This window comes from Lonchura striata, chromosome 4 (genome assembly GCF_050655825.1).
Source record: "Lonchura striata isolate lonStrDom1 chromosome 4, ASM5065582v1, whole genome shotgun sequence".
Classification (NCBI taxonomy): Eukaryota; Metazoa; Chordata; class Aves; order Passeriformes; family Estrildidae; genus Lonchura; species Lonchura striata.
The window spans coordinates 22,444,748-22,463,252 of NC_140706.1; the positions used below are offsets into that span (position 1 = coordinate 22,444,748).

At 41.9% G+C, this 18,505-nt stretch overlaps 1 protein-coding gene across 17 annotated transcripts in view; it reads left to right on the forward strand.

The window, feature by feature from the left end:
- The window catches only part of TBC1D1 (TBC1 domain family member 1), a 99,919-nt gene that overhangs the window by 20,798 nt on the left and 60,616 nt on the right, over positions 1–18,505 (forward strand). For 2 of the 17 annotated variants that reach the window (XM_085577784.1, XM_085577785.1), the window contains exon 1: positions 9,987–10,137. The exons of 14 other annotated variants lie outside the window; for them this stretch is intronic. In XM_085577784.1, the coding sequence (XP_085433910.1) occupies positions 10,108–10,137 (30 nt within the window). In that variant the 5' untranslated portion in view covers positions 9,987–10,107. Of the gene's footprint in view, positions 1–9,984; positions 10,138–18,505 lie in introns of those variants that run through there. One more of the 17 variants, XM_085577786.1, reaches the window with a different exon arrangement.

Here is an 18,505-nt window from a genome sequence, read left to right on the forward strand (position 1 = left end):
GTGACAAATTTTCCTTAGCCAGATAACCCTCGGTGACCTGACATTAAGTACATGTTTCCACAGACATGTCAGCCTGTTCTGGAAGTCTTGATGCCAGCTCGAAACGTCAGCTGAATTAGATTTATGGGTTTTTGTCTTAACTGGAGTTGTGAGTAAAATCAAAACACTTGTATGGGGATAACATGGTGCATCTACACTGAGTGAAAGTAATACTTGATTCTTATTAAGTTCTTGTTGTTTGACTGTATATTACAGCATTTTGCATGCTAAGAGAAAAAGCTGGGAAGATTGATTAAAACTGGCCTTCATTCTACTCATAAATTATAATTGAAATCAATGGGACACTTCAGAATTTAATATACCCTCGATGAATTGTCCTGTTTAATATCTTTATCAATGATGTGGACAAGGGGATCAAGGGCACCCTCAGTAAATTCACAGATGACACCAAATTGAGTTGGAAAGTTGATCTGCTGAAGGGCACGAGGGTTCTGCAGTGGAATCTGAACAGGCTAGATAATTAGGCCAAGGCCAGTTGCAAGAGGCTCAACCTGGCAACGTGCTGGATCCTACACTTGGGTCACAGCCCCAGGCAGTGCTATGGACTGGGGGGGTGGGGTGGCTGGAATGTGGCCACAGCTGGCTGAACATGAGCCAGGGTGTGCCCAGGTGGCCAAAAAGGCCAGTGATGTCCTGGCCTGTGTCAGAAGTTTTGTGGCCAGCAGGACCAGGTCTCGGCAGTGGTGAGGCCACACCTTGAGTCCTGTGTCCAGTTCTGGGTCCCTTACAACTGGGAAGACATTGAGGGGCCGGGCCAGAGAAAGGCATGGGAGCTGGTGAAAGGTTTGGAGCACAAAGCTTATGAGGAGCAGCTGAGGGACCTGGGGTTGTTTGGCCTGGAGAAGGCTTAAGGGAGACTGGACCACTCTTCACAACGATCTGAAAGAAGGTTGTAGTGAGGTGGGGATTGGCCACTTTTCCCAGGTGACAAGTGACAGAATGAGAGGAAGCGGTTCAGTTGCACCAGGGAAGGTTTAAATTGGAAATTGGGCAAAAAAATCCTCAGTAATTGGGTTCTCAGGTATTGGATCAGGCTGCTCAGGGAAGTGGTAAAATCACCATCCCTGGAAGCATTCAAAACTATATGAATGTGACACTTGAGGACGTGGTTTAGTGGTGAATATGGCAGTGCTGGGTTAGTGTTTGGACTTGATGATCTTACAGGTCTTTTTCAACCTAAATTGAGTCTATGATTCTAAAAGACCTGCTCAGATGACTTCTGAGGTTCACTTATCCATTTGAGTCTTTGCACCTGTAAACACATTCAAATATGTGAGTTAAGACTTGCAAATTATTCAAATATGTGAGCTCAGACTTGCAAGTTGTAGTGGTATTTGAACTTACCAGATCACTTCAGTGAAGAATTCATCTGTCTAGCCCATCTATCCAGCTTTGGGCAGGTTTCTCTTGGAATACCAGAGTTCCCTATTGGTGCTAAGAATACCCGGAAAGGAGGAAATGGCAAAACTGACCTGTGATTAGTTATGTATTTATTTATGTGTTTCAGTAGTGTGCTGCATGTCAACTAATATTTTAAACTTTATTCCTGCAAATATGTACACATTTCCAAATTTGATGAGTCTTGCATGAAACGATGCTGCTCTCTCCCCTTCTTGGTGACAAGATGTTTAACAGAGCCTGTGGTGAGGGGCTGCGTTGGGCCTGCGTGCATCCCTGGTTTTCGGATGGCTGACTCAGCACGCAGAGGCTTCCATTGTTCTGGCAGAGGGGCGGAAGCGCAGTCAGCACATGTGGGTGAAATGTGCAGCAGTGACTTACAGTAGTATATCCTGAGCCCTTTGAAGCGATGTAGCTTGATCAAAACCACAAAAGAGCCATAAGGACAAATCCTGCTGCTGTGTTTTAAAAGCCTCTCCATGTGTGTTATAGTTCACAAGTGTTTTCCAGTGTGTTTTTTAGGAGTTAAAACAAAATTGTCTTAAAGTAACTAAATGTGGAGTGCTGTTTGTAATGAAACCTGGAACTGTAAATTTCTGAATGGAAAGGCAACTGAATCATGGGGAAAGTGATTTTTCCGGATTGGTAAAGACAGTGTTTGAATTTTGGTTTGAAAGACAGTTTATTGCCATTTTGTGCCTTTCACTGTAATTGAAAGACATGATGATTTAGCCAAAATACAAAAGCAAAAGAGTCCCTGTCACTGGCAAAGATAAACTTGATGGGTTAATAAGCCTACAGAAGAGGGCAGGAAGGGGAGAGATTAGAAACAGTAAGTTAAAAATGTGTGCAATGGAATATTGCTGATAAAGTTTTCCACTTTAAAGACGGCTGAGAAGGAATATAAACAACAGCACAACACAGCAAAATAAAAATCACAGATACTATAATAAAAAGGCAGATTTATATGCTCCATACAAGATTGCTATACATGCAAATTATTGTTAGTAGGTTTCAGTGGTATTCTCAATTTCACATTACACTGGAACTGTCTAGGGAAGGACTGTGCTGCAGCTTGTAATCAAATGGAAGGCTGGTGATGAGAAGTGATGTAGAGCAAAGCAGGCAGCTGAGTGCACTTCTTAATGAACTGCAAGGGTCTGCAGTAGTTGTCAGCTGGCTGCTACAGTTCTTCCACCAGGGTTTTGTCCAAGAGCACCCAAGCAGGGAGGCTTACAGTTTGAGGGCAACCTAACCTAATTAAAATTTCTTCAGCTTAATTCTAGAAAATAGCAGGACAATATAGTATTTGTTTCCTCTTTTTATTATCTATGCTTAAGATGCATAAGGATATAGTAGCAATGTGATTTATAGTCTGTGATTTTAGTGGGGGCAATTCTCAAATAAATAGCTGCTCATCATATGTGAACTGCAATATAGCTGCATTGACTGTTGGTAAGCTCTGGACCCTACACCTACTGAGAGATAAACCTGAACTGATAGTTCTTATTGTTAAGCAGTTCCCAGGAAATAAAGAAATATTTTGGTTTGGGGGTCGAATACTTAACACTTAGTTTTATTTTAACTGTTGCTTTAGAGGATGTGAACTACAATATAAACCCATTAGAATCTATGTACTGTCTATGGGGATTGTGGCTGAATTAAATAATGAGAAATCAATGCTGTTAGAAATAGCTTATTAAGTTATTAAGTAAATTGTGGAGAACTGAGAAGACTGGCTACTTTTCATGGCTCTCCATATTATGGAACTCAATATACTTCCCTAGTCTTCTACTGTTGCAATAGAGGTGTACAAAATAATATGCCTAGGACAGAGGGACTATTTTTGTATTTATAATTAATTATGTGAACAAAGAGCTAGGTTATAATTCTGTAAAATGATGCATATATCATTGCTTATTCTATTTTACTCATTAATAGAGTGTTCTAGTAGGCTACAGTAAATATGGACTAACTAAACTAACATGAAGTCCCATGTAATGGAAATAGACATTCATAATATATATGTGTCCCATTGAAAATGGGAATTGATAAAATTATAATTGTATTTTGATTGTAACCAGTCAAATGGGAGGTGTCATGTTCTGTTCATAGATTTTCCTCAATACTTTCTAGACATTTTTTACTCTCTAACTTATCTGTTATTTGAAGTGGAAGTGCTTAGTAGTTTGGGATTTTTTCTGCTCTGAGGTAATGCTTCTTTACAAAGGAAATGAGACCTATCTTCAAATGAATTGTCTTTTTTCCCATCTGATTTGAGTTAATCATATAAGCTTCAAGATCAACAAGCACTTTAAGTAGAACTTTTAACTAATTGTATTTTGAAAATATTTTTTAAACTTTAGGAGTTCTTTTTTATTCTCCTGAGATCTGTGAGTGCTTGTCACAAGGAAGCAGCAGGAAGCTAATGGAAAAGGGTGTGAAGTCCTTTCAGGACCTTTCAAGTCTAGTGCCAGGAGACATTAATAGCAATTTGATTTTCACATGTTTTGCATCCCAGTTCTGGGAGATTTTTAAAATAAGTCTTGCATAATTAATATTTTCTAGTTTATCCAGTTGTGTTAGGGTGTGTGTTGCAGGTGTGTGTCATCCTTGTGGCATCTGCTGCTCTCTCCCCAAACACCTCAGCATTCTGGAGAGCTCAGCTAAGTTATCCCTCAGCTTGGTAACACTGAGAAGACCAAAAGCTACTGCCCTACAAGGAGGAAAAACAGGAGATTTCTGGCTGTTTCAGCTACAGTTTCAGCTGATGATCTCAAAGGCTTGACGTGTTTTGTCATTGCACACTAGGAGCATCTCCATTAATTTTAAACTCTGTGATTTGGTTCTGCAGTTTCCTAGTTTGCTCTACCTGTTTTCTGCTCATCCTGCTCATTTCACAGCTTCCAGAAAACCCTCATTACTAAACAGAATAAATGTATGGAACCTCTGATGTCCCTTTGTGGCAATTCCCTGCTCTGCTCTGAGTTTCCTCTGTTGCTCATTTGCCACATCATTTGTTCATTTTTCCTTGTGGGTTTTCTGCATCCAACTATTCAGATCAAAGTGATCTCCTCACAAGATATCTTCATAAGTCTTGCTTGGACTTATCTGTAGATTCAGGCTGTGTTTTTTCACTCATTTATAGATCTGATAATTTGATTACAATTAGATCACTCATCAGTGTACATTTCATCTTGGTCAAATACAGATATATGATTATGCTTGAGTGGAATTAGTCAGAACCCACGGCAAAGTTCCTAATAGCTTTAAGCTTTATTTTGCTGTCTGTGGGAAGACAAAAAATATGCAATCCAGCATGAAGCTTGCCAATCCAAAGTTTGCTCATCAGTGTTTCTGGAAGTGCATGAAGTGGCACAATGATTTCAGTCCAGATGTGCTCTTTGCATCAGATGACCCTGAATGTTTGTGAATGGGCACCAGCGGACCCTAAAGCTATATTGTGTTACTGTTAAGCTGATTATATATAGCCTTGGTTACCTTTACAGGATGATGGGTTCCACATGCTGTGAGTAGTATTTTCTCCAGTCCCTTGTTTGACTAAGGATTTCACCAAAACCCTTGCACTTTGAACTTTCTGGAGCAAATACTAAGAAATTATCCATTCCACTCAAGGTAACTGACTGATCATCCCAGCATCTGCTGTCACCCACGACTGCATTCTAACAGGGCATAAAAAAGGCACAAATAGTTTTCTCTAGATGCAATTTTTCAAATGAAAAAAAGAATGCCTAAATACTTTCTGGTCCAAAACAGACCTATGGGGAAGAATCTGAAGGTAATGGTAGCCAATCAGGAAAGCTGTTTCAACCTTATGAGGTGTTTTATCCTCTAATACTCTCATGACCTCACTCCAGTTGATGTAAACCTGCCTCTAGGATATGACTTGCCCAAGGAAGACTTTAATTCCACTGTTTGCTGAGTGAACAACATGGCCCATGTGCTCTTATGCTTCTCTCCTACAGGTGTAGAATCACCTTTCCCTTCCAGATCTTGCTTTTCCTCCATCCTCTTGCTGAGGTGCCATTGAGCACATGGTAACCCTCTTATGCTCTGACACTGTTGGAGTGAGAAGGGATAGTGGTGGTAAGGAAGAGGACAGATAGCCCATCATCACACGATTTTTCAATCCTGAATGAGACATCCTAGTATCACTTGAATCAAAGCATTTCAGCAATGACAGATTTTGTGGTGAAAAAGACAATTATATGTAATATAAAAATTATATGTAATATAAAAGTTCCTGTAGCTAAACCTACAGGGTAGGTTGGAAAGGACTCTGCTGGTGAATCAGTGCCCAGCAGTGTGGTGAGGAACTGTTCTTTTCTGTCTGCCACACAGGGAGTGAATTGCAAGTTATCTCTGGGCATCGGCCCAATGTCAGCATTTTTCATATTTGCTACTGGTGAGCAAATAGCCAGAAATTTTCACTCACAGTACAAAGAAGATTATCCAAATCTGTGTAATTTATGTTTCCACTGAGTGTCTAGAAACCAGCAAGAAGGTCATCCCAGGTGCTTTGGTGAGAGCTGTATTTCATCTTTAGCATGGGCAGTGGGCTCCTATGCACTTTAATTGAAAGAGACAGCCGCTACTAATCTGTAGTTAGGTGTTGGGTCTTGCTGTTGTCTTTCATGGGGGAGCTGGTGCAGATCTGGTTTGGTGAAGTAATTTGGTTTTATGATTCATATTTCATTTTGTATTGAGAAAAAAGTTTGCTTATAATTTAGCCAAAAGAAGTAACAAAGCTTACTCTTTTCTTCACCACAGTATCTCTTCAGAAGCCACTGAGGCTTGAATGAGTCTTTGGATAGGATGAAATCCACAGGATTCATTACTCTTTTCCGTTGATGGATTCAGATTAATAATTTTTTGCATCTTGCATTGTGTGAAGGTGCCATAACAGTCTGGTGTTTCCTTAGACATCTTTGTTTTGGTATGATTTATTACAGCTGTATCTAAGAACCAAAACATTATTACATTTTGAATTCACATCACAAACAGTACTGTCACAGTAGTTATTTTCTTTCTTTCTTTTTTCTCTGATAAAGTAGAAACCATCACACCTGGAACTTTCAGGAAAGCATGAGACAATACTCAGGGAAATCCTAAAGAATGGTGAGAAATAAGTGATAAGGGATAAAAGTTGTGGGTGTTTCTAAACAAAGACTAAATATTGGACAGTGATAATGAATGACAGGCATATTTTTTCACCTGAATTTATCAAGACCTTGTGTACAGGAAGGAAGGAGATAAGTGAAAGTTGCAAGTGAATGTGGACAGAGGGAATAATTCATGAGAAGAATAACTGCCGAAATATGTTTAAGTACCATTCAAAAGAAAAAACTTCAGATAGGAGTGGGATCTGCTTTAAAATCACCACTAGTGGTAACACAAGAGTAACAGGAGAGGCCAGTTCTCAGGTACCACAGTTGTGGCTATACCCTTAATGCAAGTTCTTGTGAGACATCATTCAGTGATGACACACTGTGAAGACTCACAAAAATATTTATGGCCATTAAACCGAGAGAAACTGAAATCAGATGAAAATTAGTCAGGAATACTCTTCTTTTGAGCTGAAAGGTCAACTGCACCCTCCTTTCTTCTTAATATCTTTGTCTCCCTTTTTATATCTCTCTCATTCTCCAAATGGCTTCTTTAAATGAAGAAAACTTTCTTGGCAAAAAAATCATGGGGGTATTTGTGTAAATTTATGTAGGACATCTGTAAAGCAGAAAGATCACCTTTCTGACGATGTAAGCTTTAAGTTGTGTCTGAAGTATTTTAATTGTTGCTATTTTAGAAACAGATACAAATATCTTGCTAATACTTTCCATGATAACATGGAACAGCTTATAGGACTGAGGGGTTTGTTTTGATTTTTAAGAGATCATACACTTGGATAAGATGGTGTCAAGTGCTACTTACTATTTATACAATACAAATGTTATTCCGTGACCCTGAATTTTTCCATTTCCCCAAAATGGGTATGTAGTATTTTTGGAGAGATAGTTATCTACACAAACCAACTTAAAATACTAAACTACAGAAGTTCTCTTTTTAGAAATTTGAACATCCTGAAAAAGGAATGCAGTTATTGTTCCCACTACATTACTAAATGCACCTTTTTTGTAAGGTAGGCAACACAGTCAATGATATTTTCATTTACACTGAAGAATTTCATGCATTACTAAACGTCTTTGTAGCTGAATACTTAAGCTTCACTGCCAGCTGTTTCCCAAATGCCAAAGTGTGTCCACTTCTCCTTCCTTCAAGGCCAGCATCTATCATCTTTTTTTAAACAGATGAACTAAAGCAGAGAGAGCAGTTATGTAATATGCCTGAAAGTCATGTTAACAGCAGAAGCTGGAATTCATTCATTACTACTCTGTCTCCTAATTCAATATCTTCACCACAAGACCACTCCTCTTCCCAATCCTATAGAAGCATGTAGAATTTTTCTGAGTGCATTTGAAATACAAATGTCACTATAACAACTACATGCAACAGGTTTCAAAGTTAACACACTGGAGATGGCTGTTTCAGCCAGTTGCAGACAGGGTGAGAAGCCAGGTATCCTGATTGCCATCAGTGTTTAATGTGGATTTAGGGGCAGATGTGTGTATTTTAGGTTTAAAATAGTGTAAAGATGTCAGTCAGGAAGAGGGAGCTGGAAAAATTCACAAGCTGGCAGGATCTCCTCGGAGAAAGGGGAATAAGTAATTATTTAGAAGTAATATTGTTCACGCTCAGCATTAGAGAAATGAGACTCTTGAGACTTTCATGTTACCATCGAATATAGTGGTTATACTGTATGACTATGAGCAGCACATAATGAGGAGTGTTCTGCTTTGCTCATGCCCTCAGTTACTTTATGAAATAAAAGTAGAGTTCTTGCAGGTTCTGAGTTTAAGGTCCTGAGAACAGATGTTATTTTTTCATGTATGTGCTCTGTACATCATGAACAGTAGCAGCAGTGAAGATTTCTCCCTCTATCATGCTAGTAAGCTGTTAGAGACTGCTACCAGAGGTGGTATCAGTCATATTTAGTGACTTATTTGGCTTATGGCTAAGAACATCTGTACAATCAAAATGTCCATGGCCACTATCATAATCACAGAGAGAGCCATTGGCCATCCTTGTGAATTATCTCTAATCTGTAGAACTATTGGAAATGGAATTCTGTTCTCCTTCTATGAAGATGTGAAATGTATTTGTTAAGGTTTACATTCCAGAAACTGTAGCCTGAGAAGAATCGCTTCTGTGTTGCCCTCTCACCATCTGCAGCCCATTGCAGACATGTAGTGCTAGGGCATTCACCAGCACCACTTAGGAGGTGATAGAGCTCTCTGCTTGCTCGCTCCCTTGTTTGCTTTGCATGAACCAAACCCAGGGCTGCAGGGTCATGCAGTCTGAGGCAGGCACCAAAATAACCCCTTTTCTGCCTCAGTGAGCTGTGAGATTGGCTCTGCTTCTCCCTAGCCCATGTGCGTGGATGTCACTCCTGTTTTCATTTAATAACTCAAACAACTGGAGCAGTGTCAGCTCTAACGTGGTGATCATTGCATTGGTCATAAGTGTGCAAGTGCAAGCATGTGCAGGGCACTCTCACAGTGGAGTGGCTGTCTCAGTGAGAGTGTCTTTGGGCAAAAAGAAGAGCCGAATTTGGCACTTCATCACCTAACTTTGACCAGTTGAATTTTATTGAGAAGTGCATAGGAGAACCCTATGCTTTTCTGTTATGATTGTGTAAATCTAGTTCGTGATGTTGTTTCTGAGGTGGTGGAAAATAAAAGGCTTTTTGTTTTGAGCCTAGTGGATTATTTCCTGTGAACTCCAAGCCTTTTTTCTTTTCCTGGTTCTGTGCCCTTCCTCCAAATTAGTTGTCTCAGGCAGTCCCACAGACACCGAGTAGGGGAGGAGGGTGTTCCCAGGCAGCTGAGCCGGAGCAACAACAGAAATAAGCATTGCTGGCCGAGTAGCAAGTGACATCCCTAGACCTGCCGGAAACATGTACGCTACTGTCTGGCTTTCCACGACAGTGTGATTTCTGGAAGTTGAGCTGCTAGCGTGTGATGTCAAATGCCATTAGCTAACCCGAATGGCAAGACAGACTGGAAGTGTAACATTTCACAGTGGTTTCAAACAGATGATTTTTCGCTCGATCCTTTAATGTTAGGAATGGCTTCGACGCCGGGATGTTCCCAGAAAGTTTAGTTAGGAATCCCGCGGTCAGCGCTGCGGTTCGTGGCCGGGCAGCGCGAGGCGGCGGCCGGCGGTTGCCTGCGTTGCCGGGCGTGCGGCCGGAGAGCGAGCCCGCTGCCCTCGCGAGCCCGCTGCCCGCCCGCCGGGGTCGGGGGCCGCAGCGCGGGCGCGGGGAGCCCCGCCGGAGGCGGAGCGCGGCGGGGGCGGGACGCGGCCGCGGCCCTTCCTTTCCCTGCGCCTCCCGCCCCGCGGCGCGGCCCCGGGCAGCGTCCCCCGCGCGCGGAGCTCGCGGTGCCGCCGGCCGGCGCTCGGCGGCGCGGACACCGGGGGATCCGCGCGGGCCCGGCCTCCCGGCGCACGAGGCGGTGGCAGCGGCGGAGAGGAGCGGCCGGAGCCGGGGATCGCCGCGCCGGAGCCCCTAGGATGTCACCATTGTTCAGCTGGGTGGCCAAGGTAGGCGGTGCGGCGCCCGCCGCCCAGCGCGCTCGGGAAGTAAAGTCCAGCCTTAGGGCTCGCAGATGTTCGCGTGTAATTTCAAGGCAAGTCACACACCCCCGGGAAGGGAGCACAGCCCTGTCGTATTGTTCAACCAGGGAAAAAGGAGGAGCAGTCAAAGTGACCAGTAAAGTCAACCTGCTGTCAGATATGGTTTAGGGGCTGCAGGTCTGGCCGCCTTGTTCTACGTTGCTGAGGGTCTGCAAAAGGGGAGAGCTCTTATTAAAACTGCTCAGAAGGCCTGATCTTAGTGCCTTTTGAAGTCTAACGCTACTTTTGCACTCTGGGGAATGTGTAACAGCGCTCCCACTGTTTGTTTTGTAGTCTTTCCATGCTTTTTGTCATGCTCTGAATTTACGAAGAACAATAAGTTGGATTTTAGTGGGATGCTTACATGTTTTACTATGACAATGCATGTGTCGTGCTGCCTTCTTCATCTGTGTGTCTAGGGCTTCAGTAGGATTTTCCACTGTAACTGAAGTTACTTATGGATGCGAAGCAGTAAAGATGGTTAAAGATCTCTAGAATATAGTTTTGAGCTGATATTTTAAAAAATTCTGAAGTAACCATCATTATGAATTTAAATGAGCTGCAAAGGTACAGTTCAACATGTAGAAGAGGACAAGTATGTGAAACAGCTGTACGACAGGAATTGTAGGTTCCTCGAATAAATTAGCTGGGGAAAAAAATCCGTATATCTTGAAATTCAAGAGATAACATAGGCTGCTACGCAGACAACATAAAACCTGATTTTCCTTCTCTGTTGTCAGTTATCAATAGTCAGTTGTTTAATTACTTATGCATCCCTGTTCCTGAATATTTTAACAGGTGAAATACCTGCCCTCGGAAGATACTAAGAGGGAATTGCTTGATATGTGACTGTTGCCTTTGTTCAGATTCTCAGAAGGATTTGCTCTGCTCTGTTTTGAAAAGAGATTGCTGAATTTTAGACACGCACTGAACAATGGAAATGTATCCTTCTCACTTTCCACTTGCCTTTTTTCCTCTGGGTGAAGACCTGTTGGGTGGAGCACGTGTAGGTACCTCTCCTGTCACTCCTCAGACTGTCTCATGCGTAATGGTAGACCCGGTTCGCCGTGTTGCCTGTAGGGATGATACCCACTGATGCCGTCCCGACCCTTGTAAACGTGCCGATCTCCTGTTAGGTGGCTGCTCAAAGCTGAGTGATCCCATTGAGTACGTACTTCAGGGATGCCCCCAAGGCATGGCTCATTGCCTTCCCTCGTTGTTCACTTGTCAGCTGGGCAAGGCAGCTGGCCGGAGAGGAGCTGGTGTCGGGGGAGGTCAGAGCTTGTAGCACACGGAGTTCACTGTGGTTTTAGAGAAATAAGCTCTTGCACAAACGCACTTCTGACTGCTTTTAGGAGTGCTTTCTGGGCTTTCAAGACTAATTATTTCTATGCGGGTTCCTCACAACTACTTAGTTTTATTCTTTTGATGGCCATTAATTGTCAGCACTAATTTGGGAGGGAAAGCAAGGCAGTGTACTTAGAAATATAAAATGAGGCTTGTTAATGGAGAAAGCTTTCCTGCCTGCCAAAATCTGACCAGTAAAGGTGTAGGAGCTATTGCTGTGGGCTTGCAACACAAATGCAAACTTTTCCAGTATTTATAAGATGGTGGCCCATTCCAGAACAGGGAAGGACTGTCGGAGGAGGAAGCTGCCCCCCCTCTAAGGAAAGCTGCCCACTTGCATCTAGTCCTTAAAAATGAGTGATCCTCCAATTAAGTAAGGTATTTTGTCTCACCAGGCCTGCAGATACTTACATGTGAAGCAATTTGCTCCCACAGGCCATAAAGTTGATTTCCCTGGTGTTTGTGTAAACATTGCCTTTTAATATATCTTGTTTACACTTTTTACCTGCAGTTTCACCCAGCTTGTCTCTAAACCTACACACAGGCTCCTCAGGGCCGAGTTTTGCAGTGCTGCCAGGCTCAGCCATGGGGCCCATTCTGGGCTAGAGGATAATGCCCCACTTGAGTTGTGTGTGGATTGATGTTGCCCCCATTGGCCATATGGATGCTGGCTGAACCCCTGTGGGATGACTCTATGGATAACGAATTCTAAAGTACTGACTTGTTCTAGTCTTCTTAAATAATTTAAATAAAAAAGAAAAGTTATACCTGTTTTTCCTGCATGGTTTGATATGAAGTTATACAACTGACTTAAGGGAAACCTTTGACTAAGCACCTGAAAGCACGGTCTCTTCAAAGTGTAAACTATATTTACACTGTTCTGAGTAGAAAAGACAGTTTTGTGCTTTTGTAGATACACAAAGATTTTTCAAAGATCTTCAGTTTAGATCACTGAAGTAACTGTTACTAAAAGTAATCATTGTGGGCTTCAAAAATGTCAAACTTTCAGTCTCAAAGACACACGCAGAGTTTTAGTGGTACTGACACATTATTAATTCATTACTGGGAGATAATAATACAGTGATAAGTGTTAAAAATAGTTTTATTTCTGTTCCTATAATATTTAATACAGGTTTAGTTTACAAAAGAGATTTGTCTTAGTTCTTTACGAATTGCTTAATTTTATAATGGAAGTTTCTATTCAGAGGCAGCTTTACAGCAACCAGAATTAGAGAACTGATTGCAGAAGAAATAGAAACAGTTCTTAATTCAAGATAAATAGAGACTTTTGAGTAAATGTGTCCTCAGATTCTCAGCTAGCTATGAAATTTATACAGTTTGTCTTTCTAGTTGCAAAAAAAGGTGCTGTATATACTTTAAGAGCTGTGTTCAATTTATTTTGTCTGAAGGATTATAAACCAACAAGGAACTAGTAAAGAAAATAAGATAAAATGCAAAACAAGGTTACACAATTCAATTCAAGGTTTCCTCTATAATTATTTTGCTGGTAGGTATCAATCCACCTTGAGCAGCTGCCTCCTACCTGCTGGACAGCAGGTGGGAAAGAGATAACTCCTGAGGGGAGCTGCAAGTGATAGAGTGTGTTGCTGAAACTTGCAGAACCTCCACTTATGTGCCACCAGCACTGGAAGAAAAGGGTGGGTTTAACAGGGTGGCTGTCCCCAGCTGGATTGGCTAACTTGGACCTTGAGTTGAGAAAGCCAGTTTTTTGGATTCTTTCTCTTATGAAAATCAGATTTTAGAGTGTATTCACAATAGATGCTCTGAAATTCCCAACAGCAAAACAAGAAGTAAGTTTTAGTTTGGTTTGGATTTTTTCAAGGATTTCTGAGTCGGAAGGGCCTATGAGCTTTCCACAGTTTGGGAAGCTCTCAAGCCATCAACAAAGACAGTTTATGTCCTATTCAGTGCAGTAAGATGTGGTTACTTGGCTTGTGCCATGAAGCATTACTGAAGGTGTAATCATAATAATATTGGACATGTCACTTATATTTCTTGTGATTGTAATATAGCTTTTTATGCTGTGTTAGAATTGATCTTGGTGCTGTTTTGCTATCATTCCTACCATTTTCTATTTAATAGAGTGCCTAGTAGACCTGGAGGAGCATGCATGGGAATAACAATATACTTCTTAGTTTAGGTCAGAAGCTACAAATGAAATTAATTTGCCTTCTGCAAAGGAATGAAGAGGAATGAGAGATTGAAAATCACGATGACCAAGAAATCCCATCCTGCTTTTTTTTTTAGCTTTTTTTGAGAGTGTTCTGAAAAGATGATTTTGCCTTTTTAGGTGGTCTGTTCTAGGGTATGTCACACTCATTTATGAGGATGTTTTGCTCCAGTTTAACTGACATGCCTCTTTCTTTTATTCCCCACAGCTTCCAGCAAATTTGAGCACCTTTGGAAATCTTTAATCCCTCAGTGAATGACTTACATTTTAGCCAAACAAATCGAGTTTTGGTCTCTTCAGGAACCCTCATAATCAGGCATTTTAAAAATGCCTAGAGCAAAAAAACTTACACGTTTGTTAAACCTGTCTTATTTTCAAGCTCATCTTACTTTTGATAAATTATTTGGGTACGTGAGTAAGTGGTGGTGGTATTCTACGGAGTGCAACTCTTGTTTTAGTTAGTACATTTATCCCTGATAACCCTAATTGTGAAGGAATTTGAATACTTGCATAGTATATCAAGAATGAAGTAATTAAAATAGAGAACTAGTGCCAGGGAGGAATTGGGAATTGCTGAGGAGGGAAGGCTCAAAAGGCACAGTTTTGCTTGCGGAAGAATCTCCTTGAAGCCATTGATGCTGTGGGTAGGGCTGAAAGGACAGACCCTCGCTTGTCTCCCAGGCTGGATGCCAGCAGTGTGGCAAAGAGAAAGGGCAGATTTCTGCCAGAGCTGTGTTTTGGTGCCCAAGCTTGCACAATGCCCTTGTCAGAGAACACTACGTTTCTGCTCAGTGTGATTCTCCAGGTCAGTTTATGTTGGGGTAAAATGTTGTTGCCAATTGACAGCTTTCAGATAAATGCCGATTATCACAAAATCCCGAGCAGTTCAAAGGCAGTTTTCTGTATGCCGGTCACTCCCCGCCTTCCCCTGCGGGGCCGGGTGATGAGTGAGGAATATGCGCTCAGCATTTGAAATGAAGCCAGTCCTGTGGTGAAACCCCTCAGTTACTCAGCAGTTAAGTTTCTTTGGAACTATTTGCTTTTATTCTTCATCCTTCCATTTCTTTCTCTGCAAGCTAGGCTCGAATTGCACCGGCTCTGCTTAGGTGTTCTCCATTTGCTGGGAGAGGGCTGGAATATAGTCGCTCCCTTGGCTTTTGTGTCCTCTGCATTTGTCAGCTGCATTAGGGTGCTTAGTAAGGAGCAAAGCTTTCCACAGAGAAGTTCCTGGCCATGTAGATTGCAGTTTAGCAAGGTTTTTCTCTTGAATCATTTATGCCTTTCTGAATTAATTTCTCATAAGTGTCTTCTTTCAGGTTCATGTTGACCTTCAGATTTAACAAGCCAAGCCTGACAAGGTAGCTGAGCTTGCTCTTTTGTACAGGTTCTGTCCTCTGCAATTCAAAACAGAACTTTTAGCCTCTAGTCAAACACAGTTTACTTTTCTTTGCTGACAGGTACTCTGGAAGTTGGTGCTAGCTGTCTTCATGTGGTTAACATGTTCTGAGCCTGCCAGTAGCAAAATTACTAGTAAATCCTGCAGGATCAGGGAAAACCCCAGGTCGTATCAAAGATAGATAATACAACTAAGAGTTAGTTTGGATTTTTTTTCCATATATACATCTGTATGCAGCACTGCAGTTTAGCTTTATTTGCCTTACATTTGATGATTTAAAAATGTCAATGTTTCACATCATAGCCTTTTTTTGAAAGGCTACTGTAATGAAGCAGTCTTTTATGTGTAGAAGTATTAATGAGAACACCAAAGCACCAGTTTCACACTGGGTCCTATAAATAGAACTATCCTTAGGAAAAAGTTAGGTAAAGAACCTCTTTACAGTTTGTAGCTTCCCATCATCCTGCATGTAGAAACTGCAGCATTTCTGAGAAGCCTCTGCTTTAAGGGGTTGTTGGAATTTTTTTACTGGGCCATCTAATAAAATCTTTAAATACTTTTAAGAAGTCTTCTTAGCCATTTTATTTTAAATTTGAAAGAGGTGAGGTTGAGTATGGTGTACAGAGGTTGACTAATGACTTAATAAGTAAATCCTCAATTGAATTATTCAGTTATTATTCAATTAATAGAATTACAGCTTGGCTTGTATTTTTTATTTTTTTTAATTAGAAGCTTTTACTTTTTTTTTGTTTTGTTTTTTGGGGTTTTTTTTAATTAGAAGCCCTACAGCTCTACTGTTCAAGCTAAAATGCTTATGGATGGCAATGACTCAGAGGAATAACATTCTCAGCCTCTGTTTTGGTAGCATTTTACATATCAGTTAAGATACACAAAATATGTCAAGAGATGCTTACTAATTTGTATGGGGAGGTGAGGCAGCAGAGCTGGAAAAAGCAGCCAGAACTCAAAGAGCAGAAGCTGAGGCAGGGGAATGGCTTTAGCTACTGTGTATTGGTTTTCTCACCGAGTTAACTCACTGAATTGCACTTGAATTGTTTTCATTTATTCTTGCTTTTTAATCAAGTTACAATAACAAATCATGAGATGCATTAATGCGTAGATATAGAATTTTAATAGGAGTGTTTTCACAGAATCACAGAATAAGCTGAGTTGGAAGGGACCCACTAGGATGAAGCCCAGCTTCCTGGCCCTGCACAAGACACCCACAAGAATCACACCACATGCATCGTCCAAATGCTTCTTGAATTCTGGCAGGCTTGGTGCTGTGACCACTTCCCTGAAGAGCCCGTTCCAGTGCCCAACCACCCTCTGGGCAAAGAACCTTTTTTTAATATCCAACCTAAACCTCCCTGACACAACTTCAGGCCATTCCTTCATGTCCTGTCACTGGTCACCACAGAGAAGAGATCGGTGTCTGCCCCTCCTCTTCCCCTCGTGAGGAAGTTGTAGACTATGATGAGGCCTCACCTCAGTCTCCTCTTCTTGAGGCTGAATCAGCAGAGTGCCCTCAGCCACTCCTCATACAGCTTCCCCTCAAGGTCCTTCACCATCCTCATTGCTCTCCTTTGGGCACATTCTAACATCTTTATATCCTTATTATACTGTGACACCCAAAACTGCCCTCAGCACTGGAGGTGAGGCCGCCTCAGAGCAGAGCAGAGCAGGACAATCCCCTCCCTTTTCTGGCTGGTGATGCTGTGCCTGATGCACCCAGGACAGGGTTGTCCCTCCTGGCTGCCAGGGCACTGCTGGCTCACGTTCAGCTTGCCATCAGCCAGGACGCACAGGTCCCTTTCCATGGCACTGCTTTCCAGCATCTCATTCCCCAGTCTGTCTGTACATCCAGGGTTGCCCCATTCCAGGTGCAGAATCTGGCACCAGCCCTTGTTGAAATTCTATATTTCGTGATTGCTCAGTCTGCTAGTTTATCAAAGTCGCTCTGCAGGGCCTCCCTGCCTTTGAGAGAGTCACAGTCCCAGTTTTCCATCATCTGCAAACTTACTTAGTATCCATTTTTTAAAGTAAAATATTTCTGAAAAGCATGGTTTTCTTGCTGAGAAGCAAGAGGAAGCTTCAGGCACCTTTACCCTGTTTCAGTGGACAAGAGCATAGCAACAGGATTTCTGCTGCCTCTCTTCCCTTGTGCATTCAAGTTCCCAGAAAGCCAGGCCAGTATTCCTGGCTAGCCAGGTGCATGACAGCTGCAGTTCTTAGCCTGGATGAAATCCCCTGTAGGTTGCATCTAGGTTACTAAGTGCCATACAGCAACATGCTGTTCGAGGAGGGGCTGCTGGTGCTGAGAATAGGTTCTATACCTCACTCTGGGAAGTGGGGAAGTGGTTTTTATTTTGAATTGGCCCTAATTTGTTGCTGTGAACCAAATATCTGTTTGCAGTGAAATGTATCCCACAATGAAGGTTTAGTTCTGTTTAAATGGGTGACAGTTCTGGTGTTTTCAGGCATCCTCATAATGTAGTCTGTTACGCAAGAAGTGGAATGGGAAAATCCACTCTCAAACACATTCTTGGTTCAAAATAAAAAAGTGAAGTAATCACACCAGATTATACTTGAGAGTCCAATTAGGGAAACTGGACAAACAGCATACACATGGCTTTGGCTGTGTGGACACACTGTGGCACAGTGGATGGCCCTGATGGAGGAAGTAGGGGCCCATCAGGGAATTTTTGTTTTATTGGAATGTTGACCTTTTGGCTAGTGCTTAGTGAAAATACCAGGCCTGAAGAGGTTATCTGGAATTTCTGTGCCCTAGACTTCTGTCTGTTACTAACTGAAGAACTGTGAAGAGAGTATAAAAATGTTAGGTGCCTTCCATTCTCAGGGCACTGTGTATGTAAGCACACATGTTGATGGTCACATTTTAAAACCAAACCAAACATAATTCTGGAGTATCTGGAAGCTTCTTTCCAACTCAGGAAGTTGTTAGCTTTGGACGTGTGAATGTTTCTCTTTATACCTTTGCAGCACTATCACTGTCATCAAAAGCATGGGTTTTTTTCCGGGGAAAACCTTTGATATGCAGCTACCAAACAGGATTTTCAGGTACAGATACTCTGTGAAATTGCAGGTTTGGGGAAAACAGGCTACTTATGCATAGTTCCACAGGCACACTTCCTGCTACTGAAAATGGCAAAGCTAAGCTAAAGTAAACAGCTCCTTTCTTTTTCAGTGAGCCATTTTAGGGGATTTATACATTTATTTCAAGGAGTTATGTAGCTAAATATCTTACTTTTACCAGATCTTAACAGTTGCCTCTGCATATTTACTGAACTATTGGTCTGCTGCTGTAGTACCAAGGAGGTGAGCTCGCTGAAGCCGTTGTC